Source organism: Heterodontus francisci, chromosome 27, assembly GCF_036365525.1.
Source record: "Heterodontus francisci isolate sHetFra1 chromosome 27, sHetFra1.hap1, whole genome shotgun sequence".
NCBI classification, from domain to species: domain Eukaryota; kingdom Metazoa; phylum Chordata; class Chondrichthyes; order Heterodontiformes; family Heterodontidae; genus Heterodontus; species Heterodontus francisci.
This window is the reverse complement of record NC_090397.1, coordinates 18,929,937-18,947,994: the sequence shown is the minus strand read 5'-3', so window position 1 is coordinate 18,947,994 and position 18,058 is coordinate 18,929,937. Positions and strand designations below refer to the sequence as shown.

The following is an 18,058-nucleotide window of genomic DNA, read 5'->3' as shown; positions in this document are numbered from 1 at the left end:
GTCAATGGTGGCCTTTTGAGAGAGGTGGCTGCCAAGGTATGGGAAGTGCTCGACGTATTCCAAAGTCAATGTATATGGGAGGTGAAATATTTGGCTGACCAGGTGTGGGTTGATATATGAGTTTTGTTTGGTAACATTCAAGGACAGGCCGAGTCTCTTGTATGCAGAATTGAAGAGATCGAGAGCAGCTTGCAAATCTGGTGCAGAGTGGGCAATGACACTGCAGTCATCTGCAAACTGTAGATCATGTGTGGCTATGGTGGTCTGTTTAGTTTTGGCACAGAGGCGACTGAGGTTAAAGAGTTTTCCATCTAGGCGCTATTTAATACACCAGAAGGCAGCTGATCTTTCACGAGGTGACTAGCCACTGTCAGGTAGCACGTAAATAGTATGGGGGCTATCTGTTTCAGATCTCCCACTCAAGACAGTTGCAGTCATATCATCATGGAGCAGTTGCAGAATTGTGATGAGGTTTTTTGGACATCCAAATCTTTGGAGCACAATCCACAGAGTCTCGTGATTTACTGAGTCAAATGTTTTGGTCAGGTCGATGAAAGCAATGAGGAGTTCCTGATGTTGTTCTCAACATTTTTCCTGGATTTGTCAGGCAACAAAGACCATGTCGGAATTCCTCTGGAAGGTCTAAAGCCACGCTGTATTGCTGGGAGGATTTCCTCAGCCACAGGAAGTAGGCAATTCAGGAGAATGCAAATCAGGATTTTCCCTGCTATGGACAAGAGGGAAATACCTTGATAGTTCCCACAGCATGATTTATCTCCCTTCTTGAAGATAGTTACAATTATCACATTTCTGAAGTCGGGGGGGTGGTGGGGGGAGGTGGTGGGGGGTGAGGGGGAGTTCCTTTTCCTCCCAAATCCATAGGATGAGTGCATGAAGTCTTGAAGTGAGCTGAAGCCCACCAGCGTTGAAGATCTCAGTTGGAATACCATCGGGGCCACAGGCTTTGTTGTTTTTCATCCGTTTGCTTATTGTGGTTCTCCCATAGATGGTGGTTCACCCATGGATTCTACCACAGGATACTAGGGGATAGCCTGGAATGTCAGCTGTCACTGTGGATTCACGGTTGAGGAGTTGTTGAAAATGTGCTTTCCAACGTTGACGGATGGCATTGTCATCCTTAAGAAGAGAGACACCATCCTGTGAGCGAAGGAGCTTTTGTCCATTTGGTCTTGGTCTAATGATGGCCCTGGTGGCTTCAAAAAAGCTTTGCATGTCATGATGGTCGGCATATCGTTGGATCTCTCGGGCTTTCTCTTCCCATCACTTGTCCTTTATCTTCCGGATTTGTATTTGGGTGTCAGCCTTGAGTTGTTGGAATGCTGCCTTCTTGACTTGTGACCTTGGGTTGTTCTGCCAGGCAATGAAGGCTGCTCATTTTTGTTCCTAGAGGTCACATATCAGCATCGTTTTTGTCAAACCAGTCCTGGTGATGACGATGCTCGAACCCAATTGTCTGGACACAGGAGTCTAGTACAGCTGACTGCTGTTCCCACTTTTCTGAAATTGAGTTGGATGGGTGAAGATTTTCCAGATTGGTTGTGAGCTGCACTTGGAATTCCTCTCTTTGGTCAGGCTGCTTCAGGGCTGAGACATTGATCTTCTTCCACTTGGACTTTTGGGTCTTGCGATGCCCTGATACTAGATGAATGTTCATCACCGATCAAACAAATTGATGCTCTGTCCAGCAGGCATCAGTTCCCTGCACAGATCGAGAAATACAGACATCATTTAGATCTTTGATTCGAGCAATGACCTACTCCAAGAGTTGCCAGTGCTTTGATCTTGGATGCCTCCATGTGGTTTTGAATTTGTCGTTCTGGCGGAAGAGGGTGTTTGTTTATAATGAGGCCACACTGAACCATTTGCATTGGCTTTTCCCATCCCGTTTTTCCCATTGATTCCTCTCCAGACATCGGAGTCACAGCCAACCTTGGCTTAAAGTCCCTTGGAAGGATTATTTTCTCTTCTTTTGGGATGGTAGTGAGGACTTTGTCAAGGTCAGAATAGAACCTTTCCTTAACATCTTCATCGGAGACAAGGAAGGGGCATAAGCACTGATCACGGTGGCATATTGATTACGGCTGAGCTGTAGGTGAAGTGTCATGAGTCTTTCATTTATACAGTTGTGGAGTTCTGGTAGTGCATCCAAGATCCTATTCCGGATGGCGAAACCAACTCCGTGGACACAAGGGTTGCTGTCAGCCTTTCGTTTCCAGTAGAAGGTGCATCCCCCTGCTTGTTCCTTCTGTTACCCCTCTCCAGAAAGACAGGTCTCACTGAGGGCGACGATGTCAATTTGGAGTCTTGATAGCTCATGTGATACGATTACAGTTCATCTTTTTGGATGGTCAGTCTTGAGATTATTCATGAGTGTTCTAGCATTCCAAATTGCATAATTTTAAGTTTTCTTTCTTTGACCATGAAGATGATGATCCCACAGGGTGTGGTCTCCCAGCCAGGAGAAAGTGGGACGGCCTATTTTTTTATTTTCTAGCCCTTCTCCATTTGGGGTGAGCAGAGGGTTTCCTGAAGATGACTGCTTAGTCATAGATACTGCTGCCAACACAGGTGGCCAATGACTTTCATGCATTTGTCACCTGTGTGCAGGTTCTTGACTAGGGATTCCTAGGGTCACAGCCCTGTCTCTGTCACCAATTCTCCATTGCCACAGGACCCTGTGTGCTCTGATTCTGGACCCTGGTAGAAGCCTGCGCGTAACCTTGTTTAACATGGGGACCTTGAGGCGCCATCATTGTCTACACGATCTTGATGGACTGGTGGTCAGATTTCGGTGATGTGCCGAACCATGATGATCAGGACCAACTTGCCACTGCAGCTTTCTTCTGCCTTCGCAGCCAGTGAGAAGCATAGGTTTCCTTCGCCTGTTCTGCCGTTAAGAAGTTTTTGGAGCATGCTTTGTCTGGCACCGCCCCCTGACCTTGCCGCCATGGGTGGCCCTACCAGGAGCAAGGAGCTCACGACAGTATTACTCAAGGGATCATCGGAGTGCACAAGCCTCTCCAGCATGTCAAAGTGGTAATCCACCTTCTATATGAACATGTGAAGGATGTATTTGTTTTTTCAAATGTTTCAATGTCTTTTCCAAAAGACAAGAATATTTAGCCAGGGCAGGATTAATGCTCAGGCCTATAAGGCCCATGGCGCGAGACCAGGCAAATATGGGATCTTGTGAATTCCCCAGCCATTGCTGCGAGCAATCCGGGAGTTGTTTGAGAACTGGCGCATATCAGGAGGGTTCTTGGTCACTGCTGCTTAACTGTACAAGGATCACAAGGCAGAAACCAGAAATCGAGAGGGCTGAATTTTCATTACAGATGTGGGAAACAGGAGCCAGGTCTTGTTTTATGTCAGAAACACGCCTCTGGTGGGAAACTGATTCAGATTCAGATTTTCAAATGGGTAATCCCTTAATTGGTATGGAGATGGGTTTCCTGCACTGTTATGACCCCAGTGAGAAAGGTGTCTAGGGGTCCCTCTCAACCTTCACCTGGTCTTACCGTAACAGGGTTTAATTATAAACACACCGTGTGTTTCGCTCCCCCTTGGTGAATCCTTGTTCTCCGATTTCCAATTATAAGGCAAAGAAACCAGCACAAACAGGCCTTCTGAGGTTTAAAGAAGAAAAGTTGAAATTTATTAAACTTAAACTCTAATTCGGTTGATGCCTACGGATATATGATGTGCCTACGCTAGCATGCATACGTGATACACACATGCAAATAGAGACAGAAAAGAGCAGAAGAAAAATAAAGTGGAAACATTTGAGTCAATATCTGAAGAGTTGTTACTGTTCTTCGAGCTCACTGTAGAGTCCTTGATTGTGGGTAGATCTTGCTTTTCGTTGGGACCCAGTATTCTTCTTAAACCTTGTTTGCTGCAGGAGACTTTTCTCTCTTGGGGGTTCATGTGTCTTCAGTGGATTCAGAGGCTTCTGAGAAAGAGATGGGAGCAGACAGGAGAGAGATCTTCTCAGTCCAGGAGCAAACAGACACTTTGCCTTCAAACTCTTGGTGACCAGTTCACCAGAAAACCCTGGAGCAGCCAGGTAGTCATGTGACCAGCTGGTGTAACCAGTCCTGGCCCTTGTGGATTGTATCCTCCTTAGCAGGCCCTGGAATGCGCTTCCTCACCTTCGATGTCTGTTAGTATGTAATTTTTTTTCCAGCCACGGCTGATTTGTTTAACAAGTAATTTCCTCACTCCAACAACAGTTAAAAATCAATGTTCATGAAAAATTGATGTGCCTCATTCTTGGCAGGCGGGGACATAGCATGACATATGCACTTAGAGTCAGTTGGGCTGGGAATGGAGGTGGGTCAGATCAAGTGTAGGGCTCATGTAAGCTCCCACAGCAGCCATCGCTCAGGTTGCTGGTAGTCCTGAGGGAGAGATCTGTGCTTTGTGCCAAGACCTTCCACTTTGCTAGAGGGAAGTGAGATGTCACAGGGTAGCTGGAGGCCTGGCACTAAGGGCATGGTAGACCCTCGCGCATCGATGTCCACCTGGATCTAATGCTTGAGGCTATGAGGGAAAGGCGGGAGGTCCTCCTCGTCATGCAGCAGGGGCACCTCGCTCTTCAGTGTTATCTCCCTTCACCTCCTCTTCTTTCTCCTTCCTTATCTCCTGCTCCTCCTCGACGAGCTGTCTCATTCTAGGGCCTCACTGACCTCAAGGTCCACACCTCTCTAAAGGGCCATGTTATGGAGAGCACAGCAGACCACCATAATGTCTGAGACCCTTGCAGGAGGGTAGTGGAGGGTGACACCTGACCAGTCCAAGCACCGGAATCGCATCTCCAGAAACCCAATGGCCTGCTCAATGGCTGGCCTGCTGAGCAGATGGCATTGGTTGTTTTGCCTCTATGAATCTGTCTGGGGCTCCTGTGGAGGGATCAATAGCCAACTCTTCAAGGGATTTCTCTTGTCTCCTATAGTCTATCCACACACTTCAGGGGATAGAGTGAAGTTCTGAGGCAGCCTGACAGAAGATGAAGGAGTCATGCTAATTGCCAGGAATGCAAGTGCACCCCACATGGAGGAAGCTCTTGTTGTGGTTGCAGACCAGTTGGACATTGAGGGAGTTGAAGCCCTTCCTGTAGATGGATCTCACTGGCTGGTCACTGGGTGCAATCAATGATGCCCTGTACCTGGGGGAATCCAGCAATGAAGGTGAAACATAATGCCCTCTGTGCCTGCGCAGGTCCATCTGTGTCAAAGTAGATGTAGACCCCCGTCATCCTGAATATGCCTGATGGCGTGATGAAATGCCGACTGCCAGATGATCTCTGGAACGACCCAGTTGCATAGAAATTCAGGGCGACGGTGACTTTGATGGCTGCAGATTAGGGAGTGCCATGGGGACCTCAGGTCATTGTGAATCAGAGCACACAGGTCTAAGACCATCTGCCTGGATAGGCAGAGCCTCCTAAGGCAGTGGCACTTTGCAGGAGGCTGACTCTTGAGCAGTATATTGTATGTGTTACATTGCACCTTCTTCCCCTTGCAGCCCTCCCTCCTCCCACATTGTGTTGCTCTGGCCTCCTGCTGTCCAGGAGTTGCATCTGCTGCAGCTCATCCTGACTGCTCTGTCTAATGTCAGAGTAGCCTATTCCCATCCGAAGTCCCTCAGCTGGGGTTTGTTCATTCACCAGGCCTTCCCCTGCCAACCCCAGCTGCCTCAGTGATGCCAGTGGGCATCCCTCTCCAGATTCCTGCCCCTCACCACTGAGAAACGCAAGTCTTCCAGCTCCAGCAATGGCCACTATGAGGCACTTTTGGAGCTGCTAAGTTTTATTTTGTGCCTCTGCATTATTTTAATCAGCCTTTCCCATAGCCCTCATGCAGCCCCCTAAAGTGTTCACGACTTACACCCTGCCATGTTCCAGACATGGCGTTCTCCCCATTCCCTTCCTTTAAGAGTTCAAAACTGCTGCTGACAAGCCTGTTAATGAGCTCCTCAATGAGCTCAACAGGCACGTAGTTAGAGGCATGCAGGGTTGCTGTTCCCTTGCTCCTGGCATCCCTTTAAAAATGTCATTGCATTCTCGCACCCAATCCTGCCCTCAGCAGGCTTTAAAAATCCAGTCGAGAGGCTCATGTGTTCGAAATTACAGAGGTAGAGTTCAGCATTTGCACGTCACATTTTTGGTTTGCATGAGCCTGCCGGTTCTCAGTACTTCATGCACAAGACACAGCACTCCTGATGCCAAGTCTTCCCACCCCAGCCCCATGAAAACAGCTGCGATGCAGCCTGTAAGCAGTTGGATTTATTCTGTGTCCTCCACTTCCTTTCCCTGTCGCTCTGCAGGTCAAACACATCTGTCGTGCAGTAGTGGTGGGCATAACCTACTCCAGGTTTTGTGGAACACCATTTTTTGCTGTCTCACTTTAAATGGAATATGTTCACATCAAGTGTGCGGGTTGGTAACTGGTTAAACTGAGAATGTAGAAAAAAAGAGAAACCATGGAAAAATTACAGCACAAAAGGAGGCCATTCAGCCCATCATGTCCGTGCCAGTCAAATCTAATCCCACCTTCCAGCACTTGGTCCATAATCTTGCAGGTTACAGCACTTCAGGTGCATGTCCAGGTACCTATTAAAAGAATTGAGGGTTTCTGCCTTCACCACCAATCCAGACAGTGAATTCCAGACACCCACCACCCTCTGGGTTAAAAATGTTTTTCCTCATGGCTCCTCAAATCCTTCTACCAATCACCTTAAATCTGTGCCCCCTGGTAATTGACTTCTCCGCTAGGGGAATTAGGTCCTTCCTGTCTACTGTATCTGGGCCCCTCATAACTTTGTATACCTCAATTAAGTCACCCCCTCAGTCTTCTCTGTTCTAAGGAAAACAACCCTAGCCTATCCAATCTTTCCTCATAGCTCCAACTTTCAAGACCTGGCAACATTTGTAAATCTCCTCTGTACTCTCTCAGAGCAATTATGTAGGTAATCAAATTAAAGTCTATGGCAGAGAACAATTTAGTTCAGCAAAACACCAATTCTAAATACACAAGATAGTGTCTCTAAGGCTCTCCTTTAACACTCAGGATGGGATGTACTCTGAGGGGTGCTGATGGGGCAGTCTGCCCAAGGCCACAATAATTCTTGATCCAGCTCTTTATTTAGTCTTGATCAGGTTTATCTCACAGGAATAAAGAACCCACACACTCATTGCCCAACCAACCTGTGCAAATACAAAAAACCGCTGTTTATGGGATCTTGCTGTATGCAAATAGGCTGCTGCATTACCTGCATAACAACAGGGACCGCACTCCAAAAATAACTCATTGGCTGCAAAGCTATTGGGAGATGTCTTGAGGACATGCAAATGCATGTTATAAATGTTGGAATTTTTTTATGTTACACATCTGGGATTCACCATCGCATTTGATGAATTGTGTTTTTATCAGAATATTTTTCCACTGTGTTATATGGGGCTGGATTTTATGCTGTCCTCTGTGGCGAGTTTGAAGGCAGGGACATCATTTAATCGGGCAGGATGGTGGTAGTGGGGTCCCCGCCACCTTCCCGTCTTTGTCCCAATTAAGTCCGTGACAGGACTGCCCCACCACAAATTGAAGCCCTTAAGTGGGCATTAATGTCCAGTTAAGGGCCTCTTCCCACCACTGCCGGTATTAGCCCAATGATGGGCAGGCCTGTCGCCATGCAGGGAGCACGATGAGCAAACCCGTGCGGGATGCTTGCCAGCTTCCAGGGTTTGGGGGGGGTCCCTCGTTCAAAAGCACTCAGTGCCTGATTGAGGGACCCGGTATCGAGAAGTGGGGTCCGCTGACAGCCACCACCCTGCCCTTGCTGCTGACCTCCCTACACCCCACTGCCCCGCAAAACCGCTCCCATCATCACTCACCTGTGGCCTGAGTCGGTCGATGATCCTGGGCCTCTGATTGGCCAGCAGCTTTCGGCGGACAGGACTTCCATCCCCAGGGTCCTTAAACACGGGGAAGGCCCACTGCTGACCAGTTAAGTGCCTGATCGGGATATAATGTGGCAGCCCTTCCAGAAAAATGGTGACTTGGGCTCTAGCTGTCTCTTCAGCCAACTGGCATGACCCCCGTCGCCTCTATTAAATACTGCCCATGATGTCAATAAAATGTTGTTGAGCAACATTAAGAGCCGGTGAATATTCCAGAATTGCTGAGCGTGGCTTTGTGTCACACTTTTTGTCTTTTAGTTTTTACCAGGTGGTTCCGCACCAGATGCCTATGTTAAGGTCTACCTTTTACCAGATGTGGAGCGAGTGACCAAAAGAAAAACAAATGTGGTTCCAAAAAACAGCAATCCAACATATAATCAGATTGTAAGTATTTAGCACTCCACGGGCAATTTGAGTTGTTCACTCAAGTGTGTCAGCTCTCTTCCTAATTTGGCACAAATCCTGAAAACACTCATCTGATGTGAATTCAAAGTCTGAAGCATGAAAAGCATCAATGAGATTCGCCATATGAGAGGGTCAAATCACAGCTTCCCGTTGATTGGCCAACAAAGTCCGCATTGCATAATATGATCAATTGGCCAATCCAGTACTATCCACCCTGCTCAGCTGTTATCCTGAGTTGTTACAAGCTCTTAGAGCTGTGCCTGTATTTCTTCCAACCACTCCCCTCACCCCATGCCTGTTGAATGAAGCACAAGGGATGGTGGCGTACTGGTAATGTCACTGAACTTGTAATCCAGCGGTCCATACTAATGCCCTGGGGACACAGGATTAAATCCCACTATGGCAGCTAGTGGAATTCAATTACTTAATAAAAATCTGGAATTGAAAGCTGGTCTCAGCAACGGTGCCATGAAACTATCATTGATTGTCATAAAAACACATCTGCTTCACTAATGTCTTTATGTCCTTTAGGGAAGGAAATCTGCCATCCTTACCTGGTCGGGCCTACATGTGACTCCAGATCCACAGCAATGTGGTTGAATCTTAACTGCTTTCTGAAATGACCTAGCAAACCACTCAGTTGTCATGGTAAATTAGGAATGGGCAACAAATGCTGGCTTTGTCAGTGATGCCCACATCCATGATTATTTCTTAAATAAGAGGCCCTTTGTAGTGCACAGATACACACCTCTCTTTACTGATTGCAAAAAGATGCAGACTCTTCCACATACAGAACAAACATGACCAGTGTGATATAAACCACACAGAAGAGATTATGTATGAGTTCTGTTATAAGCTGGAGAAACCACATAGAATCTGCATGCTCTCTCCCAATGCTCCTCTCCTTAAAAGGGTGGGAGGCCAACATGGGTAATGGAGAAGACAAATAATTGCAACACCCCGCTCAAAATCACACTTTAATAACCTTTTCCAAATAGCTCTAAGCCAGCTAGAATCTGGCCTTAGCTGTTCTAAAAACCCCAAAGCTATGCTTCATGAGTTGATCCAGGATGATTATTGTTATTATGGTTTGTAGAACTCCTCCCAGCTTTACAGTTCCACAATATCCTGACAACAAATAAAAGGCGCAATAGTGGTCACTCAAAACTTTATTTTCAAAGTGAGGGGTAGAAGTCTGGCTGTGAAATTGCATGATACTTTACAAGAGGGAAGTTTTGCTTAATATAACTGAAGACAGTAACCTGTTTTTTTTGTATAAGCATATGATTACTGTTCAAATATGCATTGTGTGTACAGTTATCAAATGTTTAAACAGTGAGGTGATGTTTTTCAGTTCCATGTTCCCAATAAGCCCTGCTAATAGGAACTCAGGGCAGAGAACCAGGCCAACAGTGCTCTAGGTCCATCTCTGATCCATACTGCTTTTAAGCTTCTTTATTGGAAGTATGGGATCAAGGAAACACCCCTACTGTGCAACAAGAGCCAGACAGGGGCAGTGTCTTATTGAACAAGAAAACTAGCTGGAAAATATTTAAATTATGAGATTATCAGCTGGGTTAAAGTGTTTATTGCTGGCAGTGAGCCCATGTTAGAATCCAATGTTATGTCACCCTGAGTGAGGTGAGGTGGGAGAGTCTGCATGATGTTAGGAGTAGCTTAGAACAGTTTAAATAGCTCATTTCTGTACTCAGTTAAAGAAATCTGCAGCTATCGATATTAAGACAATAAAAATTATTTTGGATAGTTCTAAAATAACAAATATCCAATAAAAACATTTTTCTTCAAAGACACCATTCTGAAGCAGCTCAAAAGACAACGATCACCTTACAAGGTATTACAAACTCCCTGTGTACAACTATCTTTAATACACTTGACCCCACTTCTAGACAGTTACTTTGTACACAACATAGAATCTCAAAACCCTGAGAGCTCATTAGCAAATCTACAACAACAACTTGTATTTATATAGTGCCTTTAATGTAATAAAATGTCCCAAGGCACTTCATAGAGGTGTTATAAAACAAAATACGACATCGAGCCACAGAAGGAGATATTAGGCCAGGTGACAAAACACTAGCTCAAAGAGGTAGATTTTAAGGCATGTCTTAAAGGAGGAAATCAAGGAAGCAAGGTGGAGGGGTATAGGCAGAGAATTCCAGAGCTTCGGGCCTAGGCAACTGATGGCACAGCCACCAATGGTGGAGCAATTAAAATCGCGAGTGCACATATCTCTATTACAGAGAGGGGCCAGGCCATGGAGGGCTTTGTAAACAAGGATGAGAATTTTAAAATTGTAGTGCTGTTAAACCAGGAGCCAGTGTAGATCAGAGAGCACAGGAGTGATAGGTGAACAGTATTTGGTGCAAGTTAGGAGACACAGGCAGCAGAGTTTTGGCTAACCTCAAGTATACGAGGGTAAAATGTGGAAGGCTGGAGGAGCGCATTAGAATAGTCTGGAGGTAACAAAGCACGGATGAGGGTTTCAGCAGCGGAAGATCTGAGGCGGGACGAAGACAAGCGATGTTATGAAGGTGGAAATAGGCATACTTAGTGACGGCGCAGACATGTGGTTTACACCTCAGCTTGGGGTCAAATATCGCACCAAGGTTGCGAAATCTGATACAACCTCAGACTGTTGCCAGGGAGAACGATGGAATTGGTGGTGAGAGAGTGGAGTTTGTGGCGGGATCCGAAGTCAATGGCTTCAGTTTTCCCAATATTTAATTGCAGGAAATTTCTGCTCGTCCAGTACTGGATGTCAGATAAGCAGTCTGATAACTTAGAGACAGTGAGGGGTCGAGAGAGGTGGTGAATTTAATCTATTTTTACCAAAAGCACTAATGCTGGAATTATTTTATAATTTATCCCTTGTAATTAATTTATGTGGTGTAAGATTGAGGGATCAGCAGTAGTGTTGCTAAGCATGTTCGGGATTACGTGTCACATGGTTTAACAGGTTAGTGGCTCTTCAAATTTGGATTGGCCAAGTCAGCGAGAGAGAGCTGTATCAGCACTGCAAATGGAGATGCACAACAGTTGATCTTGAATTTCAGCAAAGCTTCCAGCTCAGCTCATCACCTGGTGACCACAAATCTACATAAGCTACAGCTGATTCCAACCCTGCTCAGCCCCCACAGTACAAACATGCACCTTGGAGGTCCAGCATTACAGTATGATGTTGCAAATTCTTTGGCTCAATGTTAATTTTTGTCCCATTACATTCCAGCATTACAGTATAACAATTAAACTTAAACGTCGAGATCAATTGTTGGTTGTATCAGGAAATACCAGCTTGCTACAGCTGTTTCTAGTACTCCATTTTAAGTTTCTATTTACTGCACCTGGAGGAATCAATTGAACATCTGGTTACATTAAGCCTAATAACCATGTATAACTAGTCTGCTTTAAACAGCATGCATTGTGTTCCAAACTGGGCATGCCAGTGTATTTGCTGAACCGTCCATATTTTATTTTAAGCATCTGTAATCATGATACAAATAGTCATTTAATTATGATTTTGATCATTTTCAATGAATATCTATTAAAAGTTGGAGCCTTGTTTTGGTACAATATTTAATCACTTTAAAAGTAGCAACAATCCTTACCAAGGGAAAGAAATCAAGTATTCTTAATTAATAATTGTTACTTGGTTATAATCTATCCAACTGTACAGTTATAAAAATAATTTTTGATTATTTTCACTCCTATCCCTTATAGATTTCCCAAAACAGCATCACCATTCAGAAGGAAATGCTCTGAGCCGTTTATCCCAATTCTGAAAGGGATGGCGGGACTCTGTTCGAAGTTGAGAGTCATTCTCAGAATTGGGACAAAACTATAGTTGGCTGCTGTAAGGTGAGGCCCACCAGCCTTCTGTGGAAAGACATAGCCTCTGCTTATACCTTCCACATGACCACATGGCTGGTACAAGGAAACTCACTGTGTACTGAGCACTGGACCAATAGGAGTTTGAACGTGCTTCTATTCCATGCTGCCTCTGTAAAGCAGAGCTGTTTGCTTTTCAGTAACCACACTCTTGTCATATGACTCATTATCTTGGCCTAGCCCAGTAATTTGGTTGTATAAAGCTAATTTTAAAAGTCTGTTGTGATCACATAACACAAGGATACTTGCCCAACTCAAGCTAAGTTAGCATGGATAAGGGGAAAATTGATGACTGTGGTTATTTTAACATTGCGCGATGATGTAAAACAGGCAATATTGAATTATCCGGCCATTATACCTGCATATAATTTCCCTTTCCTGTGAAGTCAATTGGGGGTTGGTGTGGTGTATCGGGCAAGGTGCATAACATCTGGTCAATTTGATATTGCCCATTTTACACCAAAGTTAAAATTACTCCCTGTATGGGGAATGCGCTCAAGTGGAAAAAGCTCATTAATACAACAACAACTTGCATTTATATCGCATATTTACTATAGAGAAAATCCCAAGTCCTTCACAGAAATGTAATGGGACAAAAATTAACATTAAGCCAAAGAATTTGCAACATCATAATGTTAGGATATTAGACTATAATTTCACATCATTTGTGCTTTAACATTTGCAGCTGGAGTATGTCGGGATATCGAGCACTGATCTACCAAATCGCGTCATCCAGTTGAGTGTGTGGTGCAGGCAGACACTCCTGGGAGCAGTAAACATTCCTCTGAGAAGTGTAAAGCTGGATGAGGAGAAGTGGTACAGACTGGGAAATTCCTTAGTGTGACTGGATATGTACTGACTAGGATAAGGCAAGCTATTACCGTACAATTACTGGACTTCTATCAAAAGTCTGGGATAGTCATTCGTCACATCCGTTATACTTGTAGCCCTTTGGCATTTTCCAGAGGATATTTTCTACCATGTTTGATACTGGTTGGCACCTTTCCTAGAACAATTGAAGGATGCCTCCAATATGGTGCAAATAATTATATATCAGCCGTACGGCAGTTAGCACGTCTTGGTTTTACCCTGATGATTATTTTGCATGAAGATGAATATTAAGCTCCTCTTAATTGCTGATTTTCAAATAGAACGCTGGAGATACTAAAATATATCCTGATTTAAAGGCAGCCCCTTGGCACTGGCAAGAGGCAAAGAACCCACAAACTGTCTCCTCATACAAAGCACGAGGTGAAATTATTATGAAACTGCTTATCTAAAGTCAAGATAGTAAAATGTAGATAAGTGCTTGCAACCCCCTGTCTGTGGTTACAGTAGTGAACTGTGTGGTGTTTTAAATTATTTTCAGGGAGATGTAATTTTGACCTAGTGCAATAGTGTAAAATGGGTGGCAGTGAGTCTGCAGCCTGTTTTACATCTCTCCCGATTGTCCAAACCCTACTAATTTTTATTTCCATTTCAGTTCAATACCAAGGGGCAGGCAGGAAAGTGAACTTCTTGAATGGTGGAGCAGGCTAGAGGTAGGCCGTATAGCCTACTCCTATGATCAATAATCAGGAGAGATGTGAAACATCTGCCAATTCACTATTGACCATTTTACACAATCACACAAAGTCAAAACTAGCCCCTTGGGGTGGAAGTCGGTTGATGTTAAATTAAAATTTACATTAAATGGTGCATTTTGATATCAAGACGATGGGGAAATCTTATTGCCTTTGATAATATTCTTCAATTGGGGACAAATGCAGGTCCCATCCCCGATAGTCTGTGAGTCCCGCCTTCCTGCATGAGCTTCCAATACAATTAAGGACTGCAGTTGTGTTCTGGAGGCTGCACGCCCAATCAAAGGGCCTGCAGCTTTGGCAGGCTGGCAGCCCCACTGGGAGAGGTGGATGTTGTGATATTGCTTTAATTGCTTTAATACTGATTAACATACTACTGAATATGTAATATACAGAACTTAGTATACATAATCACAGGAAGTGATGCAAGTTAACATGTGATACAGTAGTTGCAGCAGTGTTAGACAGCAGGTAGCACATGTATTGAAGAGCTCTCTGAGAATCTTGTTACTGTTTAATAAAGAAACTTTCATTTAGTTTACCAATCATTGTCATAGTGTTGGGTACGTTTGTGTTAAGAGCCATTGTTACGGAACTGTATTTATTTTCTCCTTGGATTAAAAGTGTTCCTTTAAGACTCTGTTTAAAAACAGTGTGCCTTTAAAAACTAAGAGGCACAGTGTGCCAGCTGCAGTTGTTACCTAGGCGACAGCAGGCGGGTGAGCAGGTCACATGGTATAATGTTTCAATTTAACTGTGTGTAAATAAACAGCAAAAAAGCAGTTTAGACAGACACCAGCAAAGCGTGCTTATTGAAAAAGGAGCTATTTCTCTCAGCAGAAATTCTACAATGAACTACAGGCCGTGTTAATTGCCTAAGGAGGAAAAAAATCTTTGTAGAGATCATTTGTATTGCTGGAGGTAGCAAATTTCCTTTTCTTTACTTCCAGTTTAAGAGTCTTTGCTTTAAGATTGACTTTCTCTTGACTGATTGTGTTTTCTGGAATTCGCAGTAAAGTTTTTTTTTTAATTCACTTATACCTATTGCTGTGCTCGTCATTGAAAGAACTGTTTGATGCCTGCTGCAGCCAAAGTGCTTTGAATGCCTGTCTACTAAGAGACTATTTCATCAAAACTGCGCGGAGACTTCAAGTGGCATTTATTTTTACACTAGGATACCTCACCCATCAAGAAATTAACCACAAAGACTAACAACCCAGTTATTTATTTATTCTTGAGGAATAGCTAATTTTTAAAAACATTTTTTTAAGGAAACTGGTTAACTGTTGAATTTTGAGTGTATGTGTGTGAATGGGGGAGTTAGGTTAAAATAAGAAGTTATAATGTCTTTAGACATAGGTTTATCTTAATAGTGTTTAAGATTTAGTTTTAATAAATAGTTAATTTGTTGTAGTCTAAAGATACCTGGTTTGGTCTGTTTTATTCTTTTGTGTGGGGGGGGTGGGGTGGTAAGTGGTGGGTTACTAGAGTGTTTCATTTGGCTGTTTTCCAGTTGAGTGGGAAAACCTTAATAATATGCTGTTACTTGTGGAGTGATGGGACTGAATTGACAGTGCATTGCTCCCGCCTCAGTCATAACACCATTAACACAACAGTGTGCGCTGCTCAGACAGCAAGGAGATCATAAGGGCACTTCAAAATGGAGGCACCCTCAGAGGTATGTATAAAAATCAAAACTGATAAGGGCTAAAGCCAGTCGGCCTCTCGGAGTGGAGGGGAAACTTGGAGGAATTGTTTGGGCCGTGGGTGTGGCCTTTCTACCCGTCTTGCATGATCTCATGATGTCCCAAAGTGCTTGACAGATAATGAACTGTAGTCACTTTTGTGATGTAGGAAATGTGGCAGCCAATTTGACTTGATCTGTAACTTCTGAAGACGCCAATCTACCACAACAGCTTTGATTCCAGAGTGCCCTGGAGGTACTTACTCCATCATCCAGTTTAATCACCTCCATGATGATGAGACAGAGAGCTACATCTCAGCAATGGAGCAGGGAGGCGATTGAATTGGAGCCGTCAGGCTGCTGTGGAGCTGCATCGACATCGTACAACCGGACAACAAAATGAGACTGTCATAGACTGAAAAGCTGCAGGCTGCCTCTCAAGATTTTCACAGATTGAGGAAAGAAGTTGCTTCTTAAGAGTTCAGTTCTGGCAGAGCCCCATGGGATCTCATTTGATAGCTAACACCAATAAAGCTTCAAATAAAATATAGCTAACAGACTTTATATTTGACAATGGTAAGAGATATAGTTGAAGGTCTATTTGTTCCCCATGTTCAATCAAGATAACATACAGAGCCACAGAACAAGCAGTTCCTTCCCTTCCTGTTGAAGATCTTTAAGGAGTAAGAAATCTGTCTTTCTTCATTTTGCCATCACTTCACTTCAGTACTACATTGAAAAGTACCACCATTTGCTTTCCTAATTTGCCTATATTTGCGGAGAGTTCCAAACAGCAGATCAGTCTCCAAACAGCAGCATTGTAACAGTGTTTTTTTTTGATCAAATCTGTCTTGTTATTGTTTTCCTAAATGTGTCTATTTATTACATTTACACTTGGCTTCTTTCTCTTTTTTGTTTCACTCATTTTTTTTCCTGTTGAAGCCTGATCACTGCCTTAAATCTTATCCCTTCTATTTTATTTCAGTCAGACAGCTGGTCAGAATTCAGTTCCACCCTGACATTTCATGACCTAATTCCACCCGGACATTTCACGACCCAGTTCCGCGTGGACATTTCATGACCCAGTTCTGCCTGGACATTTTAGGACCCAGTTCCACCTGGACATTTTACAATAAAGTTCCGACCTGGCATTTTCAGACCCCGTTCCGCCCTGACATTTTAGGACCCAGTTCACCCGGACATTTTACAATCCAGTTCCGCTCAGACATTTTACGATCCAGTTCCACCCTGACATTTTACAATCCAGTTCCGCCCAGACATTTTAGGACCCAGCTCACAAAACAAAATTACAGAGACCGATGGTTGTAAAATGTCAGGGGCGAACTGAGTCATTAAACAAAGAGAAGTAGGCTCCAGGGACTGTATGTTTTACTGCTGCTCCTATTTCTGATGTTCCTAAAAGGGCGTAATCGGGTCATATAATATCAGGCGGAACTGAGTCTTATAATGTCAAGGCAGAATTGGGTCGAAAACAATGTTCTCACTAAGCTGTGCGGCCAACCTGGAAGTTACCACGCACACTGAGCACAAGTTGGCCCTTTAAATTGTCAGCCTGCATGGCCACGCAAAAAACATTAAACGGCCCGCACATTTAAATTAATAGGCCACAGAAACAAAAAAAAAATTAGAGGGAATGTTAGTCATAAAATGTCAGGACGGAGCTGAATTCTGACCATTCTGACATTTTACGACCCAGCTCTACCCTGACATTTTATGATTAACGCTTCCTCTAATTTTTTTTGTGTGCTGGGTCGTAAAATGCCAGGGCGGAACTGGGTCATGATATGTCAGGGTGGAACTGAATTCTGACCAGTTGCCTGACTGAAATAAAATAGAAGGGGCTCAGATTTAAGGCAGTGATCAGGTTTCAAGAGGGAAAAAAATGAGTGAATCAAGAAAGAGAAAGAGGCCAAGTGTAAACCTAATAAATAGACACATTCAGGAAAACAATAACAAGACAAACTTGATCTAATAAAAAAGAACTGTGCAAGTTGATGACATTTTTCTAAATTTATTTTAAATATAATGGGCTGAATTTCCCAAAGCTGCGGAGGTAGCTTTGAAGGCTGGGGATGAGGAAATTGGGAAATATGCATGTGGGTTGGCTTCGCAACACGTTCCAGCCTCCAAGCGCTTTTCCCTGAGGTGGACTAGCAGGTTCGATGGCAACCCACCCAGCTGGCAGTAATTCACAAAGGCAATCTATTCGCAGGCAGCAGGCAGGCCCTTGCAGCCACTTCATGGAGACTGATGGCTCCACTAATGCATGCCCTGTTACATTAGCAACCGTTTCCCTCCCACTGAAGGTGCCTCCATGGTGCCACCAGATGACCAGGCATCACCCACACTGCGAAGAGGGCCGGCGGCCCTACCCACGGGTTGCCCTGTTTGGATCTCCCGACGCTGGAACCCGGCTACCATCGCTAATCAGAGGGAGTCTCAGAGGTGGCCAATTGAGAAGCAGTCATAGTCCTGCTATGG

General features: G+C 44.2%; 1 protein-coding gene across 1 annotated transcript in view; it reads left to right on the top strand.

Moving 5' to 3' along the window:
• The window catches only part of LOC137384681 (phosphatidylinositol 3-kinase C2 domain-containing subunit gamma-like), a 202,914-nt gene extending 188,098 nt beyond the window's left edge, over nucleotides 1-14,816 (top strand). The window contains exons 32-33 of the mRNA XM_068058945.1: nucleotides 8,237-8,362; nucleotides 12,975-14,816. Of these exons, the coding sequence (XP_067915046.1) occupies nucleotides 8,237-8,362; nucleotides 12,975-13,133 (285 nt within the window). The 3' untranslated portion in view covers nucleotides 13,134-14,816. The remainder of the gene's footprint in view (nucleotides 1-8,236; nucleotides 8,363-12,974) is intronic.
• Nucleotides 14,817-18,058: the final 3,242 nt, after the last annotated feature.